General features: G+C 35.8%; 2 protein-coding genes across 2 annotated transcripts; both read right to left on the bottom strand.

The window, feature by feature from the left end:
* Positions 1 to 9,781: 9,781 nt before the first annotated feature.
* LOC127684258 (olfactory receptor 5M3) lies at positions 9,782 to 10,726 on the bottom strand. Its single transcript, XM_052181212.1, has one exon. The coding sequence runs from the start codon at positions 10,712 to 10,714 to the stop codon at positions 9,782 to 9,784; it is 933 nt and encodes a 310-aa protein (XP_052037172.1). The 5' UTR covers positions 10,715 to 10,726.
* Positions 10,727 to 21,113: 10,387 nt separating this feature from the next.
* On the bottom strand, positions 21,114 to 22,096 carry LOC127684257 (olfactory receptor 5M8-like). The gene is given in 2 exon segments (XM_052181211.1): positions 21,114 to 21,160; positions 21,163 to 22,096. Coding segments are annotated over 2 exon segments (981 nt in total).
* Between the last annotated feature and the right edge of the window lie 4,056 nt (positions 22,097 to 26,152).

The following is a 26,152-nucleotide window of genomic DNA, read 5'->3' as shown; positions in this document are numbered from 1 at the left end:
ATTCGGTGGGCAAGAATTTTATTTAGTAATATTGCATTGATATTCGTAAGGGAAATTGGCCTGAAATTCTCTTTCTTAGTTGGATCTTTGTGTGGTTTTGGTATCAGCATAATTGTGGCTTCGTGGAAGGAGTTGGGTAGTGTCCCTTCTGTTTCTATTTGGTGGAATAGTTTGAAGAGTATTGGTGTTAAGTCTTCTTTGAAGGTCTGATAGAATTCTGCACTGAAACCATCTGGTCCTTTTTGGGTCAGAAGGCTATCTATGACCCCTTCTATTTCTTTAGGGGTTATGTGTCTGTTTAGATGATCTATTTGATCCTGGTTTAATTTTGGTATTTGGTATCTGTCTAAGAAATTGTCCATTTCCTCCAGATTCTCCAGTTGTGTTGAGTACAGGCTTTTGTAGTAGGATCTGATGATTTTTTTAATTTCCTCAGTTTCTGTTGTAATATCTCCCCTTTCCTTTCTAATTTTGTTAATTTGGATACTTTCTCTGTGCCCTTTGGTTAGTCTGGCTAAGAGTTTATCTATCTTGTTGATTTTTTCAAAGAACCAGCTCCTGGTTTTGTTGATTCTTTGTATGGTTCTCTTGGTTTCTACTTGATTGATTTCAGCTCTGAGTTTGATGATTTCCTACCTTCTCCTCCTCCTGGGTGAATTAGCTTCTTTTTGTTCCAGGGCTTTCATTTGTTCCCTTAACCTTCTAGTGTATGCTCTCTCGAATTTCTTTTTGGAGGCACACAAAGCTATGAATTTTCCTCTTAGCACTGCTTTCATTGTGTTCCATAGATTTGTGTATGTTGTGCCTTCAATTTCGTTGAATTCTAAAAAATCTTTGATTTCTTTCTTTATTTCTTCCTTTTCCAAGGTATCATTGAGTATTGTTCAGTTTCCATGTATATGTGGGCTTTCTGTTGTTTTTATTGTTATTAAATACCACTTTTACTCCATAGTGATCTGATAGGAGGCATGGGATTATTTCAATCTTCTTATATTTGTTGAGGTCTGTCTTGTGACCAACTATATGATCGATTTTGGAGAAGGTACCATGAGGTGCTGAGAAAAAGGTATATTCTTTTGCTTTGGGATGAAAAGTTCTATACATATCTGTTAACTCCAATTGGTCCAAAGCTTCTATTAGGTTCACTGTCTCCCTGTTTAGTTTCTGTTTTCCTGATCGGTCCATTGATGAGAGTAGAGTGTTGAAGTTACCCACAATTATTGTGTTAGGTGCAATGTGTGCTTTGAGCTTTAGTAAAGTTTCTTTTTATGAATGAGGGCGCCATGTATTTGGAGCATAGGATGTTCAGGATTAAGAGCTCTTCTTGTTGGATTTTTCCTTTGACCAGCAAGAAGTAACCTTCCATGTCTCTTTTGATGACATTAGGTTGAAAGTCAATTTTATCTGATATTACGATGGCAACTCTGGCTTGTTTCCTGAGACCATTTGCTTGTAAAATTGTCTTCCAGCCTTTTACTCTGAGGTAGTTTTTGTCTTTGACACTGAGGTGTGTTTCCTGTATGCAGCAAAATATAGGGTCCTGTTTATGTAACCAGTCTGTTAGTCTATGTCTTTTTGTTGGGGAATTGAGTCCATTGATGTTAAGAGATATTAAGGAGTAGTGGTTATTGTTTCCCATCATTTTTGATGTTAATTTTATACTAGTGTAGTTATCTTCTTTTGGGTTTGATGAAAGAAGCTTAATATGCTGCTTTTTCCAGGGTATAGTTTCCCTCATTGTAATGGTGTTTTCCCCCTATTATCCTTTGTAGGGCTGGGTTTGTGGAAATATATTATGTAAATTTGGTTTTGTCATGGAATGTCTTGGTTTCTCCATCTATAGTGATTGAGAGTTTCGCTGGGTATAGTAGTCTTGGCAGGCATTTGTGTTCTCTGAGAGTCTGCATGAGCTCTGCCCAGGATCTTCTAGCTTTCATGGTCTCTGGTGAGAAGTCTGGTGTAATTCTGATAGGTCTTCCTTTATATGTTACTTGCCCTTTTTCTTTTACTACGCTAAGTATTCTCTCTTTGTTTAATACATTTGGGGTTTTGATTATTATGTGACAAGAGGTAGTTCTGTTCTGGTCCAGTCTGTTTGGAGTTCTGTACGCTTCTTGTATATTCATGGGCATCTCTCTCTTTAGGTTAGGGAAATTTTCTTCCATAATTTTGTTGAAGATATTTGCTGGCCCTTTAAGTTGTAAATCTTCACTCTCATCAATGCCTATAATCCTTAGATTTGGCTTTCTCATTGTGTCCTGGATTTCCTGGATATTTTGGGTTACAAGCTTTTTGCATTTTGCATTTTCTTTGAATGTTGAGTCCATGGTTTCTCTGGTATCTTCAGCATCTGAGATTCCTTCTTCTATCTCTTTTATTCTGTTGTTGATATTTGCATCTATGGTCCCTGATTTCTTCTCAAGGTTTTCTATCTCCAAAGATGTCTCCCTTTGTGCTCTCTTAGTTGTTTCTACTTCTGTTTTCAGATCCTGGAAGTTTTTGCTCAGTTCTGTCATTTGCTTGTTTGTGTTTTCCTCTAATACTTTGAGAGATTTTTGTGTTGCCTCTTTCATAACTTCTGCCTGTTGATCAAACTTCTCCTGTATTTTTTTAAGTGAATTTTGCATTTCATCCTTATTGGCTACACACTTCTGACCCATATTGTTCTGAATTTCTTTAAGTGATTTTTGTGTTTCCCTTGTAAGGGCTTCTAGCTTTTGATCATTTTTCTCCTGAATTTCTTTAAGAGATTTATTTATGTCCTTCATGTGTTCCTCTAACAGCATCCTTACCAGTGCTTTTTAAATCCAACTCTTATTTTTCTGGTGTTTTGGGGTATCCAGGACTTGCTATTGTTAGAGAATAGGGTTCAGATGCTTCCATAATGCCTTGTTTTCTGTTAGCAACATTCCTTTGCTTGCCTTTAGCCATCTAGTTCTCACTGGTGTTAGATGATCTTATTTTCACTGGCTGGTGCCACAACCTATTGTGGACCTTTAGGGCTATTTCCGAGACACTGGATGACTGGGTTTCCTTTGGTACAGATTATGGATATGCTGCCTTCCTCTTTTGTGCCTTTGGAGCCCTGCTCAGTCTTGCCTCAGGAAATGTTATACTTGGGTTGTCAAGGTGAACCAGGTGTTCTCAGACTGCTCTGTTATGGAGCAAAGATTGTGAGTGGGGTCACTTCCTCTGTTGATTCTCATGTAGGATACAGGCCCCATGACCGATTGGCTTGCAGATAAACCGCCTTTGTTCTCAGGTCCTGGGAGCAGGCACACCTCTGGCTGTTTGCACCCCCAGAGATTTAAAGCTCGGGGTGATACAGTACCTAGTGATGCTCTTCTGCTCCAGCAGGCAGAGAATATGACCACAGGGATTCTCTCCCTCTGCTGGTCTCCAGGAAGGACACAGGCCCCACACCTGGAGGTCTGGCAGATGAACCTCCTATGTGCTCAGTTCCTGAGCACAGGCAGACTCCTGTCGTTTTGCACCCCCAGAGATCTAAAGCTCAGGGTGATACAGAACCTAGTGAAGCTCTTCTGCTCTGGCAGGCAGCGAATATGGCCGCGGGGATTCTCTCCCTGTGCTGGTCTCCAGGCAGGACACAGGCCCCATGCCCGGAGGTCTGGCAAACGAACCACCTATCGATAATTGCTCTTTCTAAGTCTATAAAGAATTGAGTTGGAATTTTGATGGGGATTGAATCTGTATATTGCTTTCAGCAAGATAGCTATTTTTACTATATTAATCACACCAATCCATGAGCATTGGAGGTCTTTCCATTTTCCGAGGTCTTCGTCTATTTCTTTCTTCAGAGACTTGAAGTTCTTGTCATACAGATCATTCACTTGTTTGGTTAGAGTCACACCAAGATACTTTATATAGTTTGTGACTATTGTGAAGGGTATCATTTCCCTAATTTCTTTCTTAGCCTGTTTATTCTTTGAGTATGGAAAGGACATTGATTTGTTTGAGTTAATTTTATATTTGACTGTTTTGCTGAAGGGGTTTATCAGCTGTAGGAATTCTCTGGTAGAGTTTGTGGGATCACTTAAGTATACTATCATATAATTTGTAAATAGTGATTGGTTGACTTCTTCTTTTCCATTTTGCATCCCTTGACTGCTTTCTGATGGCTCTAGATAGAACTTCACGTACTATATTGAATAGATATGGAGAGAGAAGGCAGTCTTGTCTAGTCCCTGATTTTAGTGGGATCCACAATAATGTCTGGGTTTTGTAACTGTATATGGGATGGATCCCTAAGAGGAGCAGTCTCTGGGTGGTCTTTCCCTCAGTCTAGGCTCCATGCTTTGTCTCTATCTCCACCTGTGTGTATTTTGTTCCCCTTCTAAGAAGGACCAGCGTATCCTTACTTTGTTCTTCCTTCTTCTTGAGCTTCATTTGGTCTGTGAATTGTATCTTGGGTATTCCAGGCTTCTGGGCTAATATCCACTTATCAGTGAGTGCATATCATGTGTGTTCTTGTGTGATTGGATTAACTCACTCAGGATGATATTTCCATCTATTTGCCTAAGAATTTCATGAAGTCATTGTTTTTAATAGCTGGGTAGTATTCCATTCTGTTAATTCACCACACTTTCTGTATCCATTCTTCTGTTGAGGCACATCTGGATTCTTTACAGCTTCTGGCTATTATAAATAAGGTATCTATGAACATAGCGGAGCATTTGTCCTTATTACATGCTGGTATATTATTACATTCTGGGTATATGCCCAGGAGTGGTAGAGCAGGGACCTCCAGTACTATCATGCCCAATTTTCTGAGGAACTACCAAACTGATTTCCAGAGTGGTTGTACCAGCTTGCAATCCCACTAGCAGTGGAGGAGTGTTCCTCTTTTTCCATATCCTCGTCAGCACCTGCTGTCTCCTGCATTTTTTATCTTAGCCAAATTGACTGGTGTGAGGTGAAATTTCAGGGTTGTTTTGATTTGCATTTCTCTGATGACTAAGGATGTTGAACATTTCTTTAGGTGCTTCTCAGCCATTCAATATTCCTCAGTTGAAAAATCTTTGTTTTACTCTGTATCCCATTTTTAATAGGTTTATTTGGTTCTCCAGAGTCTAACTACTTGAGTTCTTTGTATGTATTGGATATTAGCCCTCTGTCAGATGTAGAATTGGTAAAGATCTTTTCCAAATCTGTTGGTTGCACTTTTGTCCTATTGACAGTGTCCTTTGACTTACAAAAACTTTGTAATTTTATAAGGTCCCATTTATCAATTCTTGATCTTAGAGCATAGGTCATTGGTGTTCTTTTCAGGAAATTTTCCTTTGTGCCCATGAATTCTAGGATGTTCCCCACTTTCTCTTCTATTAGTTTCAGTTTTGAACATGTCATTTATCCTTAGAACTTCATAGAAAAATACAAGTAGCTGACCTCGGAGCTCTGAGCTATGAAGTATAATAAGTCAAAAAATAAAGTTTACATAATGGTAAGTTTGCAATTATTATTATTTTGACTACAGGCCTGGGAATAGGAAAAGCTTGAAACTTTGGGGAACAATTGTATTTCCTGATTTTTTTGTGGGATATGGTTAATCTTCTGAACTTGATATGGCAAGGATTATGCAATGTCCTTTTCTACCTGCTTTTGGAGTATCAATAAAAGATTGGGACAAGAAGCTAGTGAGCATGTGAAGATTGAGTGGAGGGCAAGTGGAGAGTGAGTGAGGTGCACATGAGATGTGCGTGAGGTGAGTGGAGGTGGGGGAAAGAGAGAGAGAGGGAGGGAGGGAGAGAGTGAGAGAATGTGAAGAGTGAGTATGAAGAGAGAATGTAAGGAGTGCATATGGCATGTGTTAGATGTGCGTGTGTGAGATGCATGTGGTGTGTGTGTGTGTGTGACTGAATGAAATGGAAATATACAGAATATAGGAGTGGAGGGTTCAAGAAAAGAAAAGCACACAGGAAAAAAGCAGAGTATGCAAGTGAATGCAGAGTGTGTGTGACTTCAAGCTGTGAGGTAGTGAGCTAGAGAGAAAGAGAGCAGAGAGTGAGAAAAGAGAGCAACTTTAAGCTTTGAAAAAATGCCTGTCAGTTTGTACCCAGAAAAGTAGTCTGTGTTTATTTATTATGCACCTTCCAGACATCCCTGCTTCCAGTTGAGAACTAGGATACTTTGTTGAAGCTGGACCCTGACAATGGCTTTACTCAGTGAAATGGGAAAACCTAGATAAAATGGATGATTTTCTAGACAGATAACATGTAACAAAGTTCAATCAAGAGCAGGTAAACTATCTAAACAGGCCCGTATCTCCTAATGCAGTAGAAGAATTCATTTAAAATGCTCCCAACCAAAAAAGGCTCCTGACCAGACTTCTTTTTACAGAATTCTACCAGACATTCAAAGAATAGCTAACAACCAATGCTCCTCAAACTATTCCATAAAATAGAAACAGATGAAATTCTACCCAATTCATTCTATAAAGGAACACTTATTCTGATACCTAAAACATAGAGACTCAACAAAGAAAGTAAACTTCACAGCAATTTCTCTTATGAATATCAATGCAAAAATTCTCAATAAAATTCTCCCAAACAGAATCCAAGAACACATCAACACCGTCATTCATCACAATCAACTAAGCTTTATCCCAGGAATATAAGGTTAGTTCAAAATATGAAAGTTCATTAATGTAATTCACTATATACACAAACCCAAAGAAATAAAAATATCACATGAACATCTCAATAGATGCTGGAAAAAATCTGACAAAATACAATACAACTTCATGGTAAAAATATTTGGAGGGGATCAGGAATTCAAGGCCCATACCTAAACATACTAAAAACAATATACAGCATACTAACAGCCAATATCAAATTAAAAGAAACAATCCCACTAAAATCAGGGACAAGACAAGGCTGCCCACTTTCCCTGAATCTATTATATAAAGTACTAGAAATTCTAGCTAGAGCAATAAGATAATAAAACAAGATCAACAGGATGCAAATTGGCAAAGAAGAAGTCAAAGGTATCAGTATTTGAAGATGATATGATAAACCCAGGATAGTGAACACAATTCTTAACAATAAAAGAACTTCTGTAGACCTCAAGCTGTAATACTAATGTAATGATAAAGTCTGCATGGGATGATACAGAGACAGACAGGTTGATGAATGGAATAGAACTGAAAACCCAGAATTAAGCCCACACACTTATGGACACTTAATCTCTGGCAAAGAAGACAAAAATATGCAATGAAAAAAAAAGAAAGCATCTCCAATAAAATGTGCTGGTCTAACTGGTAGTTAGTATGTAGAAAAATGAAAATAAACCCAAATGTGTTGCCTTGTACAGAGCTCAAGGTGAAGTGGATCAAGGACCTCAACTTAAAACTAGATACATAGACTCTAACAGAGAAATTGTTACACTCAAACTCATTGACATGGTAAAATTTCCTAAACAGAATTCCAAAGGCTCAGCCTGTAAGATAAAAAAATTGATAAATGAGACCTCATGAACCTAAAAAGCTTCTGTCAGGCAAAGGACACAGTCAATAGGACAAATTAGCAACTTACAGATTGGGAAAAAATCTTCACTAAATCCATATGGGGTAGAGGGATAATATCCATATATATGTATGTGTATGTGTATGTGTATGTGTATGTGTATGTGTATGTGTATGTGTATGTATATGTATATATAGAACTCAAGAAGATAACTTCCAAGAAACCAAACCCAATCAAAAATTGGGTATAGCTCTAAACAGAGAATTCACAGCAGAGTAATCGTGAATGTCTGAGAAGCACTTAAAGAAATGTTTACTAGTCCCCTACTCATCAGGGGAATACAAATTAAAATGGTCCTGAGAATCTGCCTTACACCAATCAGAATGGCTAATCAAAAACTCAGGTGACATCACATGTTAGCAAGGATGTGGAGCACTCCTCCACTGCTGGAGTGATGGCAAACTCCTACCACTTAGGAAATCAAGCTGGTGGTTCGTCAGAAAACTGGAAATAGATGTACCTTTAAACCCAGCTCTACCACTCTTGGGCATATACCCAAAAGATGCTCTACCATATAGTAGGGTAATGAGCTTCACTATATTCATCTCAGCCTTATTTATGATGGCCAGAAGCTGGAAACAACCCAAATGTCCGATAAGTGAAGGATATAGAAAATATGTTTTTTTAACACAATGGAATACTATTCAGCCATTAAGAACAACAATATCATGAGTTTTGCTGGCAAATGGATAGAACTTGAAAATATCATCCTGAGTGAGGTAACTCAGACCCCAAAGGACATGCATGCACAGTATGCATTCAATAATATGTGAATATTAGCCAAAAAAAGCATCATGTAGAAACCTACTACTTTACGAGATTGCACACACACAGAGACAAAGCAAAAGCTCTCATTTTATGATACAATTATTTTAGACATGATACTAAAGGAAGAATTTTCCCCAAAACACAAATACATGCACATGTTTTCTACAGGTCTAAGAGGCCATTCTTTACCACTTTGGAAAAAATATTCCAATGCTGTCCATCAACTAGAATATTTAGATTAGGCATAGCACCATGTCCTTGCCACGAAAAGCCAGTGCTCTTCACATACACACAATCACCCCAGCCTCCAAGAATCTATTTCTCATATACAGATTTAGCTGCCCTTCTCTCCTTCAGTCCTAGGATTTTGTAGCTTCCAGCTGCTACTGCAAACTGGTTCCTGGAAGGGAAGCTGAGAGATAGATGGGGAAGTGGTGAAAAGAACGGTGGCCAGGGCAACAGTTTACCCATGCAGGCCAAAGTTTAATGGAGGTCAGACCATTTAACAGATTGGATGAGCCCCTCCTCCCAGACTCTGGAGTGAGTTCCGGGGAACTGGTCTGGCTGTTCAATGGGCATTGGCTCCACTGCTCAGGCAGCTGGGTGGGTCACCTGCTTAATTCAGGAATTCAGAGACCTGGAGGAACAATAAACTTCACCTTCATTCTGAGTGTTCCACCCTAGGAGGAGCAGGATCCTGAGTAGCACAGGAATCCCTGCTCAACAAAGGCTGGGAACAGAAGTTCACCTTAATCAATGTCAGTTTCTACCAAGTGGCAAGACCCCCCAGTATGGGTCTGTACAGCATTAACCTCATTTTATTTTTTATGTCACATCTGTTATTCTGTATACTCATCTGATGATAAGAATTTCCATGAGGATGGTTAATATAGATATAAAAAGTAAGACTTAATTTTCCTTCAATTATAATGGATGATGAATGATGGAAATAAAGTAAAACCAGGCCGTATTACAGATCATATCTCACACAATATTAAAGACAGATTCCTTTCTTTAATTTTGAATTCATAATATTCTGAAAAGAAAGACCATTACACAGTGCTTACTCTATCAGGTGATGTGTATTATTCAGTTTGTTGTTTTTGAAAAGACTTTCCATTTTCCACATAGTTTCTATTTCCATATATTTATGTTCTAAATTCTATACAGGCACCTTAAGTGAAGAATTTTTCAAGTTACGTTTTTTGTCATGCCACATAAATTTTACAAGATGACACCACTTTAACATAAGAACAAGTTAGTACAACACAGAACTTCTTGCGATCTTTCTAATTAACAGTTCTATAACTTTAATAACAATATTACAATAAACCAAAATCTCCTATTCTACTTTATTTACTTCTAAAATGCATTCACTTTTGTTTCTCTTTTCTTCCAACAACACTTTATATTTATCTTTCCATGCATGAGAAAATAATGTTTACCACAAAAAGAGAAAATATAACTAAATTTTACTTAGTTAAGCACTTTCGGCTAATCACTTTGTCCATGGCTTTCTTGACATCCTTGTTCCTCAGACTGTAGATCATGGGATTCAACATGGGAATCACTGTGGTATAGAACACGGCCACCATCTTTCCTTGCTCCACTGACTCCTCAGTGGGTCGTCTGAGGTACATGAAGATGAGAGTCCCATAAAATATTATAACTGCTGTGAGGTGAGACCCACAAGTGGAAAATGCCTTGCGCCTGCCTTCTGCTGACCGCATTCTGAGAATGGCAATGAGAATGAACAGGTAGGAGATGATGACTACAATCAACGAATATGTGAAGTTAATGCCTGCAAGTATAATCATTGTATATTCTTTCACAAAAGTCCCTGCACAGGCCATCTTGATGAGGGGAGGGTCTGCACAGTAGAAGTGATTGATCTCAGTTTTCCCACAGAAGTACAGGCCATATGTCCATAAGGTTGCAGCCAGACTAGTCAGAAACCCATATATGTAGGGAAAAGAAATAAGTCGAATGCAAACCACCCTGGACATTTTGCTGCCATAGAGCAGAGGCTTTCCAATTGCCATGTATCTGTCAAAGGCCATGACAGCAAGAATGAAGATTTCCACATGAACGAGGGCAATGAAGAAGAAGCACTGTACCAAGCAGCCAGCATAAGAAATTGTTTTTGTCTTTGACAGCAAGTTTTCCAGCATTTTAGGAGTGACGTTGGAAGAAAACCACACATCAACAAATGATAAATGGCTCAGGAAAAAGTACATTGGGCTACTCAGCTGTGGGCTGATCTTAATTAATATCATCATGCTGATGTTTCCCACCATGGTTATGATATAAACCACAAGAAAAATGATGAAAAAGAGAACTTGTAATTCTTGTCTACTGGTTAAACCCAAAAGAATAAATTCAGTCACATCTGTGAAATTGAGCATCTTCTCACTTCTGCTAACATAAATTATTACTCTCTGTGGATTTAAAATGAAATAAATTAGTTAAATATTCTACATTGTTAAAGTACTTTGTAAACTTGGAATACATTCTTAAATATGTAAAGTTAATGAAAAAATAAAAAAATAATTAACACTATTATGAGAATCCAAAAATTTCTCATCTTGAGGATTTTGAAAATTTATTCATGAATGTAGAACACAAAACCTGAATATTTTACAGATATTTCACAATATATTTTCTGTGGAAAACCCTAATTTCTCCTGTGACAGTAACATTTATTATAAAGACAACTTTATAAGTATTCCTAGTCAAACACTAATTTAAATCCTGTAAGTTCTTCCATATTTAAAGTTTCGTGACCCTTCTGATAGAAATATGCTTTGAAGAATTATGTCTTCCCATCTCTCTCTCTCTCTCTCTCTCTCTCTCTCTCTCTCTCTCTCTCTCTCTCTCTCACCATATATATATTCCTTCTATTAAAGTCAATTAGCATGGAATGGAAAGGCTGATTAATTGCTATTGTGCTAACTTTGCAAGCCTGGAGATATAAGTCTGACCTCAGAACCTAGGTGAAAAGCTTGGCATGGTGGTAAGTGTAGTGATATGGAGACAAGGCAAATGTTGGGGCTCTGTGTTCAATCAATATAGTGAAATCAGTGAGCTTCAACTCCTAAAATGAATCATTGCCTCAAAAACAAGTAGAGAATACTTGATAAAGGACATCATTGGTTTTCTTTGGCCAGAACAGTTCCTAGATGACATACAGTTCAAGTCTATATAATGAGAAATGAAAATCTGTTTTCACATATTCATAGTTGAAAGGGGATTATAAGATCATACGTTCTATCATACAGAGAAGGCTTTATATAATAATGCATGTCGTTGGTAGTGTTTCTCTATAAATATCACTAAAATTTGTGACAGTTAAATTCTTATTTGAAATGGCTGAGATGGTTATGTATACCAAGGATCATGTAACATACATGAAAAAAAGTATAGAAGATGGCATTGTTTAGTACTCCAGAGAAGATATCTTTAAACAACAACAACAACAACAAAACCATCCTGAGTGGTGGTTTCCCATTTAGTGGATAATAAAATAGAAAACTCTTGGGTTGGGTGGATGTAAACCATAAGATACAAGAGATGCAAAGAAGTAGCAAGGCAAGGATCTGCAGTGCATTTAGATCTAAAGTAAACAGTGAATATATTAGTGCTCCCTTGTCCTATTATTCTATTATAAAATCAATAATATATAAAATATGTTTCCTGAATCAGGAATAAGGCAATATTTAATATCACAGTTAAAGATATATGTTTCTATTGTTGAGCTTGGTTGAACTCAGGGCACATTTGAAGCTTGCTTCATTTTTTTCTTGATTTCTCTGATCTTCAATATGTGATAGCTTATTCATAATCTATTCTCTGTTTTACATCATACAGAATGAAAATAAAGAAATTATATAAATGAATATACATTTAAAAACATGTAAACCTATGTGATCCCTTAACAAATAGTGAGCATACAGGGAACACTTAATAATTACTGAATGTAGTCTACAAAAAATACATAACAAATAAATTTAATCTATACTTCTATCTCTATGTCTCACACACATACCCTGGAGATGGAATCGTTAAAATCTTATTATAAAGGAAACAGATAGATAAAATGTAAGGCAAAGCTTCATCTGATAGCCTCATTTTTAAGCATACCTGAAAATGAAGAGAAATAACATAAAGATGAAAAACTGTAAGCTACACAGGCAGATGCAGAACACATGGGTACCTACCTCAAACCTGAGAGGACTTGGAAACTTTGAGGAGAATTCTCCTTTAAATGTTTGTGGTGTATAAAAATAAGCAATTACAGATTTCCCCTAGGAATAACCCAGGGGAAGTGTATCTCTAGAGCAAGAACAAACTCATTAATATTTGCTACCTTTTACAAAGGTTTATCTTGGCCCCAATTTTCTCCTATTTTGATAGGTTTTTTTTTTTACATTATTTCTGTTATTGTGATTGAATATGACACTGTAAAATTTATAAATAAGAAATAACAACTTGGATCTCAGTGCTAGAGGCTGTAAGGAGCAAGATCATGAGGCTGCATTTACTTCTACTCCATGGATGAAGAAGCGTATCCAGAGAGAAGGCAACAATTTCTTCTAAGGATCACCTTCTGGCCTTTTTCAATTATGTATTTTTAATTATAATATGATTGAAAAATTTTCTTCCTTCCCTTTTATTCCTCCAACTTCTACCATGTAACCACTCTTGCTCTCCCTCAAGCCCATGACACCTTTATAACTGTTGACTCTCTCTCTCTCTCTCTCTCTCTCTCTATATATATATATATATATATATATATATATATATATATATATCACATACACACACACTCTCATATATATAGAGAGAGTGTGTATGTGTGTGTGTATGTGTGATATATACATACATGCCCAAATACATAAACATGACCTACTCTGTCCATATGATGTTATCAACATGCATATAATTTCAATATTGAATAGCCAACCGGGGGTGTTCCTCCCTGGGCAAGACCATTTGTTTTTAAACTGAAGGATGGCTATTATGGCTGTATTAAACTGAGCATGCATGGAGAAGGAATATGTTTAACCCCAAGTAAGAAGATCAACCACACAGATGAAAGAAATTAGTCATACTGGTTTGACTATATTAATATCATATTTTTCATTCTTTCTAAGTTTTTATTGGTTCTTTGTGATTTTCGTATCCTCGATCCCACTCACCTCATCTCCTCATATCTACTCTCTGCCCTTGTAACCTCCCCCCAAATGAAAATGAAAAATAAACAAAAATGTATAAAAATATCATATTTTTCATGTGTTTAAAAATCTTCATGTAACATAACATGCGGTCAGAGAGTGCTGTATAATACAGTGTGATAGCAATGCAAATCCAGGTAGCATAGATGTGGTTACTGACGTGTTTAAAAGTGTAATCTTGAGCAAGGCACTGTACTACTTAAATAGTTACTCTTCTATAAAACAATGGCACTAATAATTGTTTTAGGTTTAAGTTGCAATGACTGACTAAATTAAACTAAAATTGAATGTTAAACAGCATGTTTACTTCAGTAAACACAATAATATAACTAAAATTGTTATTTGTTTTCTTATTTATATGAGATGTGAAACAAATAGTATTTCCCTGCTGTTCTAGAGAATACTTTTATTCACAAAGGATAAGTATTGATAAATCTGTGATACATACTGTAAGCTCTTATAAAGAAAGGCTTAAGATTCTAGGATGCAGTTGAGTGATATAATGAATAAGTTTTTGATGATGCTAACTCAATCTGTATTATTTACGTATTTATTTATTTATCTATTTTTCTTTCATTCTACATCCCAATATCAGTCTCTCTCTCCTCCCAGTTCCCTCTTGTACAGATTCCCCCCTTCTCTCTCCCCACTTCTCCTCTGAGTATGGGTAGCCACCCCACCCCCAGATATCACCCTCCCCTTCCTCAGCAATTTAATTCAATGCAGGACTAGGCTCATTCTCTCCCCCCCCCTGAGGCCACACAAATAGGACGAGTTAAGGAAACTATTTGTTCCCATTTTGCCATCCACTATAAACTCAAATACTGTAGCTGTTCTTTCAGAGTATAACTCATTTTATATCACAGCTTTGTGTGGAGCTCTTCAATGATTCTCCCCTATCTACAGTAAAGCCCCAAACCATGTTCCTAACACACCCAGCCATTTTATCATCCCTCGTTTTTTTTTTTTTCCAAAAATAACTTGGTTCTTACAGTAGTCTCAAAACTACCTTCGATGTTTTTCTGCATTTTGTGTAGAGTCTAGATTGATATTCCCTATCAATATCTGCAGGGCTAATTCTGTAACCACCTGAAACACGTGATCTTTTAATTAGATCCTAAATTTAATTATCTTTTACTTTACTTGCTTTTGTGAATAATCGTTTACTAATATTCAAACACAGGTATCTGTAAAGTACTCTAACACTGGGCTAAAACTTCAGCTCCTAAATCCTCATATTTGAAAACAGTTTACCAAAGTAGAACCTTGTGGACATACAGTAATATAAGTTATGTGAATATATGAGAAAAATAATCCACAATACTGAAAATATAACAAAAATATTAATAAATTCATTTGTCTATTCTGACATCATTAGTTATGATTAAAGAAATGATAGTCACTATATTTTGTGAAAACAAATGCTGAGTTCTTGCTTCATAAAATTAAATCTTTTTAAAAAAATTTGGTATTTCAAATATTCATGATTTCAATGAGTTTTGTGTAGAAGGTTACAATGTGGCTATAGTTAAAAATAACACTGCTGGCCAGAATCTTTTCTAGAACCCTGATAGTTTGAAGTAAGATTGAGTTTAGCATGGCAAAATTTATTTTCTGCTCATGTGTAAGTTGGTGACTAGTTTGGTAGAAGGCTCTGAGAAAAATTTTGTAATCGTCCTTCTCACTGTGGGGTTCACAGAAGTATGAATGTTCCCAGGAACTTGCCTCTGTCAGCATCAATGAGCAATTCAGACACATTTTAAGAACCTAATGTCCTGCATACCTTACTGAGAAGTGTAGAGGGATCATGAAAATGTGACTAAAATGTTCCATATTACATCATCTATCTGCAAATCAGAAAATTAACCTCAAGAGATGAACCATTCTCAGTAGAATTAGATCTTTAAAGCAGATGCTATGTTAAGAGATTCAATTTCCTTTTTGTTTTAAAATGTTTCCTGTGAATCTTTTGTTTTTTTTAGAATTTGTTTTTTGTTTGTTTGTTTGTTTCTTTTTGGGTATTTTTTGGATTTGGATTTTTCGAAACAGGGTTTCTCTGTATAGCCTGCCTGCCTCTCCCTCCCAGAGTGCTGGGATTACAGGCATGAGCCACCACCACCCGGCTCTTTTTGCTTGTTTGTTTGGTTTTCTTGTTTTTGTTTTTGTTTTTTTATTTTTGGATTTACTGTGAGTCTTGATGGATGTATCACATTCCTTATAAAAACATTAGTTTTCCAATAATAATAACAAAATTGAGACATTTGACAGCATATATACTTTAATAAGCAGTATTCCATAATAGGTAGATCAGTATATTTATTATTAGTGAAGAAGTCTATTTTTCTTGTTTCCAATAAGGAATAGATAATTTAAAATGAGAAAATGGAACTGAGGCAGTACCTCAGCTGGAAAAGGGTTTTCTTGCATTCATAAGGAACTAAGACTGATCACCAAAAACCACATTGTTAAAAAGTCATGGTGTCAATTGATTGTATTCAAGATGTGTAAAACATAGACTCGTGGATCTCTAGAGCCACCACTAGAGCTAGCTACTAGCATTTCTAGCCCACTGGATCAGATTCAAGCCACAGGGATATTCTATCTAAGAACAAATTATTGACAAAGCATGAAATATTATACCTAAATCTGACCTCTGATTTCCACATGCACACATATTTGTACATGCTAGTATGCACTCATCTATCTATATAGAAGCACTTATATATATACATGAACGGAAAAACTAAGATGGGATACTTTTCTACACCTACAAAAAATTTTGAACTTTAACTGAGATTCTTTTGGTTTCAAGCAATTAGATTATTTCTCTAAAACCCTGTTTAATTCATAACGATGCTTCGAATCAATGTAGTTCAGCAATTCAGTTGGAAATTTGAGAGACATTTGGTATGCTATAACTCATTTTTAAAAATATGTTTTAAAGTAGAATTACATCACTTTCCCCTCTCTTTCACCTGCCTCCACTATTCTCAAGTTGTTAGCTTCTTTATAATTATCATACTTATTATTGTTATGTTTGTGCATATAATATACATATTGTTATGTATGTTTGTGCATATTATATATATATACATTATATATGCACATGTATATATATATATAATATATATTACATATTATATATATAAATATATATAATAAATTATGCTGAGTCTCTTTTTGTTGATTTTTGTATGTATGATTTCACACCAGACCATCTTTCATTAGACAACCAATAAGGGGAGCTCATTCCAAAGAAAGACTAATTTTCCTTCCAGAAGTCAATAGTTGTCTGTAGTTCTTTGTATATGGTGAGACCAAAGATAAATCCCTCTTTCATTGTTAATATGTCACCCAATATAGTCATTGTTCTGGTCTTACTTATAAACCCATTTCTAGGAGAGATGCATGTTGTTAAATGTTCATTCCCCAGACAGAGATATCAATAAGAGGTGGATAGGAACTTTAAGAACATAGAAGTTGCACTTTAAGTCACTGAAGTTGCAGACACTTACCCTTTATATGATATTTAAACACATTTCTCACTTTCAATTTCTTCTGGGAGGTGAGCCACATTACCTCTTGATATGTTCCTTGCCAAGATGTGCTGTCTTAAGTTGCCTTAACAAACATCTGGGTCAATCACAAACTGCCGCGTCTATATGTATAATCAGGATAAACTTTCTGACTGTATGAATTGATGATAACCTCAGACATTTTATACAGACACATAAACAAGACAATCATAGCCATAGATTTCATACATTTAAGTTTCTTCTTACTGTCATCCTATCCCAGATTCCTTTACACCATGTAACATGAGCACATCAGCCTGAGCCTTGAGGCTTTCAGGTAAATCTAACTATGCAGACCCCCTTATTTCCTCTGTTGCTCTGGTCCATATTTTGTTATTATTGTTATTTTAACCATGTTTTTTGGTGTGCCTGATTGTCAGACTCACATACTCTGCAAATGACTCTGTTTTGTTCACTTAGTGAATTAAGATTGTCATATATTGCATTAAAACCAATTTAAATGGAAAAATAAAATTATTTTGTTTTAATTAGTTATGGCACAATTATCATTTCCTCCCCTCTACCCTTCAAATGCTCCAATGCCCCTCCCCAACTCACTTCTAAATTCATCTTAGTCATATATTCATATGTGTGTGTGTGTGTTTATGCATGGGTGTACAATGTATGTTATATAAATAAACATAAATATCATCTGATAAATTTTGTTAATGTTGTGTGTTCAGAGCTGATCACATGTTATAGATTAACCAATTAGGGACTCATTCTGAGGAGGAATTCTCTCTTTCTCAGCAGTTATTGCAGGAGATTTTTAAAATGAATAGTAGAAATCACTTTCTTCAGATTAACAACTTTGCAAAAATATACAATTTTAAGCATGAATAACTGATTATTGTATTGGAACCTGAAATAGAAATGTTAGGGTTCAGTGGAAACGTGGAGGAAGTTGCTTCAAAGCTAATACAAACAAAAGAACCAACTAGAAACAATTTTTAAGTATGTGATGATCAAATTTTGAAAGCAAAGAATTTCAACTATGATATAAATTTAATTCACTTTATTAAATGATTACAAGTAATGTTGGCACTGCTTGTTTGTAGGGTATCATAATTTCTTTTTACTTATTTCTTTTTTGAAATTAGAGTTATCATTTATTTTATTATTGATAACATTTTGGAAATCTTATAGACTGCTGCCTATTATTAAGTATGGATTAATAAGTTCATTATATTAAACTTCATATTTTGGAATGAGTTTTTTAATTTTCTGATTATTTTATTATTTCTTTTTATTACTTTTATTTTTACAGTCTAGTTGTTGGCCACTACCCAGTCATCCCTCCCACAGTTACTCATTCCATTTCTCCTCATCCCTATGTTCAAGATGATACCCTCCCACCAGGCCTCTCCACTCCCTGGGGCCTCAAGTCTATCAAGAGTTAGGCACATCTCCTCCCACTGAGAGCAGACCAGGCATTCCTCTGCTGTACATGTGTCAGAGGCCTCAGACCAGCTTGTGTATGCTATCTGGTTGGTGGCTCAGTCTCTGAGAGATCTCAAGGGGTCAGGGTTAATTGAGACTGCTGGTCTTTCTGTAGGTTTACTCTCATCCTAGGCTTCTTCCAGTCTTTCACTAATTCAACCACAGAGGTCCCATATTTCAGTCCAATGTAAGTACATGCATCTGTCTCAGCCAGCTGCATGTTGGACTACTCAAAGGATAGCTGTGCTAGGCTCCTGTCTATAAGTATACTATATCCTCAGCAATAGTGTCAGGCCTTGGAGCCTTCCCTTGAGATGGATCCCAAATTAGGGCTGTCTCTGGACCACTTTTTCCTCAGTCTCTTCCATTTTTGTCCCAGCAGTTCTTTTAAGTAGAAACAATTCTGGGTTGCTTCTTTGACTGTGGGATAGTAACCCCATCCCTCCCCCTTGATGCCCCGACTTTCTACTTGAGGTGGACTCTACAAATTTCCCCTTCCCTCTGTGGGGCATTTTATCTAAGGTCCTTCTTTTTGAGTCATGAGAGTCTCTCACCTCCTGAGTTGAGTCTCTGGTGTATTCTAGAGTGTTCACCCACCTTTCACCACTAGAGGTTGTATATTTCCATTCCTTCTGCTGGCCCTTGGGGCTTCTTTTCTGTTCCAGCCCCTGCCATTACTTGATCATATTTCCCCTTTTCCTCCCTTCACCTCTCCCACATAGATCCCTTCCTCCCTCTGCCTCCCATGATTGCTTTCCTTCCAAGTTGGATTGAAGCATCCTTTCTTGGGCCCTTCAGCTTGGTAACTATCTTGTGTTCTGCAGATTGTATCCTGGGTATTCTGTACTTTTGTGGCTTAATCCATTTATTAGTGAGTATATATTATGCATGTCCTATTGGGTCTGATCTGAGTTACCTCACTCAGGATGACATTTTCTTGTTTCTTCATTTGACTGCAAACTTCATGTTGTCATTCTTACTAGTATTCCATTTTGTAAATGAACCATATTTTCTGTATCCATTCTTCATATGTGGGACATCTGGGTTGTTTCCACCTTCTGTTATCTTCTATCACAGATAGAGGTGCTATGAACATAGAAGAGCATGCGGCCCTGTGGTATGATGGGGTTTCTTTGGGTATATGCCCAAGAGTGGTATAGCTGTGTCTTCACCATTTCCAATTTTCTGAGGAAACTCCAGATTGATTTCCAGAGTGTTCTTTTACCAGTTTGAAAATCCCCTCAACCCACAACAATAGAGGAGTGCTCCTCTTTCTGCACAGCCTCTCCAACATGTGCTGTTACCTGAGTTTAGGATTGGTATAAGATGGAATCTCAGGGTCATTTTGATTTGCATATTCCAAACGACTAAGGACTTTGAACATTTCTTTAAGTGCATCTAGCCTATTTGAGATTCCTTTATTGTGAATTCTCTGTTTAGCTTTATACCCCTTTTTTTAATTGGGTTATTTGGATTTTTTGGAGTATGGCTTCTTTGTATATTTTGCATATTAGCTCTCTATTGGATATAGAGTTAGTGAAGATGCAAGATTGGTTCAATATACAAAGTCCATTAATGTAGTCCTCTAGATAAACAAACTCAAAGAAAAAAATCACACAATCATCTCATCAGATAGTGAAAAAGCATTTGACAATATATAATATCCCTTCACGTTAAAAGTATTAAAGACATCAGGAATTCAAGGCCCATATCTAAACATAACAAAAGAAAAACACAGCAAAACAACAACAAATATCAAATTAAATGGAGAGATGCTTGAAGCAATGTCAATAAAATCAGGGACTATACAAGGTTGTCCCCTCTCCCTGTATTGTATCTATTCAATATAGTACATGATGGATGTTCAAGCTAGAGCAATAAGACAACAAAAGGTGATCAAAGAGATACAAATTGGCTAAGAAGAGGTCAAGGTATCAATCCTTGTAGATGATATGATAGTATACATAAGAGACCAAAAAAAAAAAAAGAAAAAGAAAGAAAGAAAAGAAAGTAGAACTAATTTTAGTCATTTGAGTAAATGCATAGAAAAATTCTTCCAACACACAATATTTTGGAATTCACAGTGTTTAATACTCAGCCTATCATATCATATTGTAGAAACAAGTAAACTCAAGAGATGGACCTAAAAGCAAAAGGCATCCATCACTATTCTATACTTGTGTGCACTGTCTTTGAATTTAATAACATTTTTTATGAACAAGCCACCAATGTCTTAAATATAATAAGTAGCATACTAAAGAGAAAGGAAATGATTGGTGCTGAAAGAGAAATGATACCTATGAATTCTTAAATAATTCATCTTCCAGCAGTAGCCACAAATTCAAAGTGGTAAAAAACACAGCATGCCTGTGAAGAAAATCCAAAGAACACAAAATAATATTTGACAAAACAGAGAGATAAATACATGCATATGAAATTAGTTTCCATTTCAGAAAAAGAATTAAATTCATACAATCCACTGCCCTCTATTGTCTTCTCATATTTTACTTTCTTATCAATACTATTTCTGCAACTTTAGAAAACAATGATAATTCCTACAATAAGTTCCATGAGTGGAAAAGAAAACTGAATCCTCTTTTAAGGAAAAATGCATTTTTTTATGTGACAATTCCTTACTTATTGCTTCCTTCACATCTTTGTTCCTCAGGCTGTAAATCATGGGGTTCAACATAGGAATGACAGTGGTATAGAACACAGCAACCATTTTGCCTTGTTCCACAGATTCTCTGGATGTTGGTCTGAGATACATGACAAAAAGAGTCGCATAGAATATGATGACAGCAGTCAGATGGGAGCCACAGGTGGAGAAAGCTTTCCGCTTGCCTTCTGTAGAGCTAATGCTCAGAATAGCAGGAAAGATATACAGGTAGGAAGTGAAAATAATGAGCAAGGAGAAGGACAGGTTAAATCCAGCTACAACAAACATGGAGGTTTCTTTGCGGTAAGTGTCAGAACAAGCCAGCTTAATCAGTGGTGGATCAGCACAATAGAAGTGATTAATTTCATTGTGGCCACAGAAAGCCAGGTTGTAAGTCCACATAGTCTCCATCAGACCAGTGAGTGCCCCATACACATAAGGAACTGTGATTAGAGAGGTGCATACACTCTGGGACATCTTGCTACCATAAAGCAGAGGGTTACAGATGGCCATGTAACGATCGAAGGCCATCAGAGCCAGGATATAAATTTCAACATGAACCAACGCAATGAAGAGGTAACATTGGACTAAACATGCAGGGTAGGAAATAGTTTTCGTCTCTGAAAGGAAAATCTGGAGCATCTTTGGGGTCACATTGGATGAAAAGCATAAATCCACAAAGGATAAGTGACTCAAGAAAAAGTACATGGGTGTGTGGAGCCTGGCATTGGCCTTGATGAGCAGGATCATGCCCAGATTGCCTGCCACTGTGACCACATAAACCACCAGAAACAGCATAAAAAAGAGAATTTGAAGCTCCACACGGCTAGTAAGTCCCAGGAGAATAAACTCAGTCACAGAGGTGAAGTTTCTCTTCATGATGGACTACAAAGAAAAATAGAAATTTTATGTTGGGGTAGACAAGCCATAAATGGTCAACAATTTAAATATTTTGTTAGAATTTCCCACTTTGCATTTTTTTGTCTTTTTCTATTATCCCTTCTTCCCTATCAGCCTATCAGTAGACTTCAAATTAATGTTTTAAACATTAGCAAACACATACTGTCTTTGGAGTCCCAACCTGTTCTGTTTGTATTTTCTCTTGAACCATAAACCTTAGTCTAATTTAGAATTATTACTAATCTCTATTTCTGCTCTTTATAAACCTCATATCTACTAATTCTAGGATTTTTTCCACTCACTGTAAATAGACAAATGAACTTTGCCAGTTCTAAAATATAATTTTCTAGATAACTTTATTCAAATGAGAAATAACCATAAGAAATTGCGTGATAACATCAATTTTATATCAAACCATGAAAAATCTTTTATGTGGTGTATACAAATGTTAAAAACTGTGGCTACAATCATCTTATATCTTTAAAAATTATAATTTATATTATATATGTTATATTTGCCAATTAGTAGAAAAATATCCTACATTAATGGTTTGGGAAAACTTTATATCATATTTTTGAGTTAACTCAGTAAAAATTATACAGGCTAATTATTCAAATATCAGATCTGGATTGGGATATAGAAGTGACTCAGTTCAGGAGGTTTATCTACAGTTGTAAAAGGAGATAGATGCCCAGAAGTCATTCATCACAGACTGGGATTTCAGAGTCTTGGTTAAACATTAAATTTCATCCCATAAGCCTATAAATATTACTTCTGAAAGTAAGAACTAGTCTAAAATTATTGCTCTTGGAGGGAGAGAGGCAAATCTAAACCAAAATATAAAAAACAAATGGCAACTTATTTTCATATTTTCATTTGTTCTCAATCTGGATTAACTACTGAGATCTGACTGACTGAAATTTAGGGAGCAATTTTAATTACTCCTCTGTAAAATGTGCTTGACATTCTCTCTCTCTCTCTCTCTCTCTCTCTCTCTCTCTCTTTGTGTGTGTGTTTGTTGCTTTCTCTATATAAATATATGAGTGATAGGTAGATTGAAGCTAGATGATAGTTGGTATATTGGTAGATGATGTACATGTATATATACAAATATAAATTTTATTTCAGCATTCATTTGAGAAATGGCCTGTATATATAATGTCAGCTGGTCTAGAATTTACAATCTTCCACTTGGGCATGTGACTATTTATTTAATATTTAAAACAAAAATTTTCAGACCTTGAACCTTGGTACTATATATACACATAGATATGTCAAAATATACATGATTATATAGTAGCTATCTACCCATAGTTTACTCTTATGAATAAATGTTTGTATTCTATGAAAAACATAACAACACCAACAACTTATAAAGCAATACTTAGGCTATTTTCAAACAACTTACCTCTAAAGAACTATGGAGTTGGGACAAATAATTGGGCCTTCAATAAGGAAGATGTTTGCTTATATATATAAAGTAGACATTTTTTTCTCTATAGCATTAAAAATAGAAAAAAAACTGAAGTCATCAGTCCCTCCAATTACAAGTCCCAGAAGGCAGCTCAGATATTCTGACTTGGGGGTTAGGAAGAACTGAAGCATCTCTCCAGGGACTTCATCGCTTTTGGTAAGGATCTTGCAACCATTGTCCTGTATGAGCTGGGATTGTATAATCTAGTAATCAGCATTAGTGTAGGGAAAAACATGTTTCTTTCAAAATTATCAGTGTGAGAATTTTTTAACTTTTTGGTTGCTTATTTTATATTGTTATGTGTTTAGAAAATGCAAGAACAAATAAACAAAAATTAGAGAAATTTGAAACTAGTTCAATTAATTCAGAAAAGGTCTTTAATTTGTTGTTTTTCTAGGCTATGCTATACATTCTATCGTCATTGAATTTCAGAGGTTATGTATTCCAAATGTGTGTGTGTGTGTGTGTGTGTGTGTGTGTGTGTCACTAGTAAAGCAGCTTAGCTTCAAAAGCATCATACTTAATTTTTAAAGACTAATATTGATGGAAACTTATTAACACCTATATATATCCATATTTAAACCACTTATATGAAAGAGCTGAGCTGTAGAAAAGGTAATCAATTTTCTTCAGCTGCAAAAGATTTTAGATGCACTGGCTGACAAAGTAAAAAATATAGGACTGTGTTAGTTCATTCCATTTCATGAGTAAATATTCACTAACATGAGACAAACATATTACACAATGTATATGATACAAGCAAACCAAAGAAAGTGGATCTGTCTCCCCATATTGTTTCCATTTTACAAACAATTCTGCTACATTATTTGTTTTGCAATATAATATTGCATATAGTCAAATATCTCTAGTAACTTCAAGTTAAAAGCAATGCAGATATATATGTCTATTAAGGTAGGTAATTATTAACCTCAAGTTATTAGCATTCCTTGGACATGGAAGCAGAGAAGTAGAGGTCTTGGAGAAGAATAAAAATGGCATTGGAAAGAGAACTTCATGAGCCAGATGGATGGTGCTTGCCTCCCTTCAGTCACTACTGCCCTCCTTGGAAACAAAATCATTTTTCCTTACAGAAATTTTAGCTTCCCTTCATATATGGAAAAAAAAAGACTCAAGGAACATTATCCAACTATCATTACTTAGATTAAAATTTATTTGTTATTTCTTATTTATGTCAAACAAATTAAGAGAAAATATGTCCATTGAACATTCCATACCCATCTTGACCTGTGTCACTCAGCCACTTTATCTTGTAATCTAATAATCCATAATTTGGGTATCAATCAAATTTTTTTAGTGAACTTTTCTTCTTCATAAAACTGTGACCTCATTTTTCATATAATAAAATTCACATCCCAATTTTACTACCCAGAACAGATACATGCAGCATCCTAAAGAAAACATTTTAAAGAATTTAGTATATTAGTTTTCCTTTTTACTCACAAAATACTTGTACACTGGCCTAACTTTTCCTCTTACCCCAAACTCACACCTGAAAGAACGAATGTGTAGGTTCTGTTAGCATTCTTTTCTTTCTTTTTTTTTTTTTTTTCATAGCTGTGATCACTACCTGACAGTGTTAGAGAAGAAGAGTTTGGTTTTACTAGCAGTTGAAGTGAAATTTCGTAGTATGGAAAGTGGAGTAGCTATCAATATTGTGTCAGTAGTCCAAAAGGAGAAGAGAGAAGAATCGAGTGTTCTGCTTGTTTTTATTTAGGATAGGACCCTAGACCACAAATAGTGCTTGCCACAGTTAAGGCTAGTCTCCTTACCCCAGTTAACACAATCTAGAAATTACTTCATCAACACTCCTATAGGTCTATCACCTAGGTCGCCAATTTTTTGTAATTATGCGTCTTATACTTGGAAAATACATGCATACACACACACACACACACACATACACAAAGTTTACTGTGAGCTAAAACTCCTTTATTCAGAGAGCCTGAATAAGTTTCTAGCAACTGGAAGGCAACAGTGACACCTTGAGTTTCATGAAAACAGTGTTACAAATGAAAGCAGTGCTCTCTCCTGGACTTAACATGGCTGCTGAAACTGACTTCATAACAGTTGTGTTACCTAGCTACACAAGATCATGATCAATTCAGAATTAATCCTCGTATACATTATCTCCAACCCACTCCCTACATTACTAAATAGCTGTTGGCAGTGAATTGTTACCAGAGGATGGAATATCGTTTCATTGTGGATGGTATAGCAATTGGCAGGGTTCTTGTGCTCAAAATTATCCTGCACGTTCAGTTTTGTAAAAGAGCATATTCTTGCTCCTTTTGTTTCCATGTTGTTGGCAGACAGCATGGAAGGAGTTAGAGTTGGGAGATAGAGGTAAATAATGCCATATGTCATATATTACAAGAATTTAAATATTTTCCATCCTTGTTCACAAAATAGAAATTATTTCTTTTTTCTGTTACTCTTTATTCACCAGTGGAGAAACAATGTGGAGATCCTTTCAACAGCTACATATCTAGTACCTGTAACACCTTTTTCTGTTGTCATTGATTCTTAAAAAAAAAATAACA

Source organism: Apodemus sylvaticus, chromosome 5 (assembly GCF_947179515.1).
Source record: "Apodemus sylvaticus chromosome 5, mApoSyl1.1, whole genome shotgun sequence".
NCBI classification, from domain to species: Eukaryota; Metazoa; Chordata; class Mammalia; order Rodentia; family Muridae; genus Apodemus; species Apodemus sylvaticus.
Note: the sequence above shows the minus strand (reverse complement) of the source record. Positions and strands in the feature narration are given on the sequence as shown.

What these genes read in the sequence shown, in the direction of transcription:
- LOC127684258 (XM_052181212.1), bottom strand. Translation starts at nt 10,714, where the DNA reads ATGCTCAATTTCACAGATGTGACTGAATTTATTCTTTTGGGTTTAACC.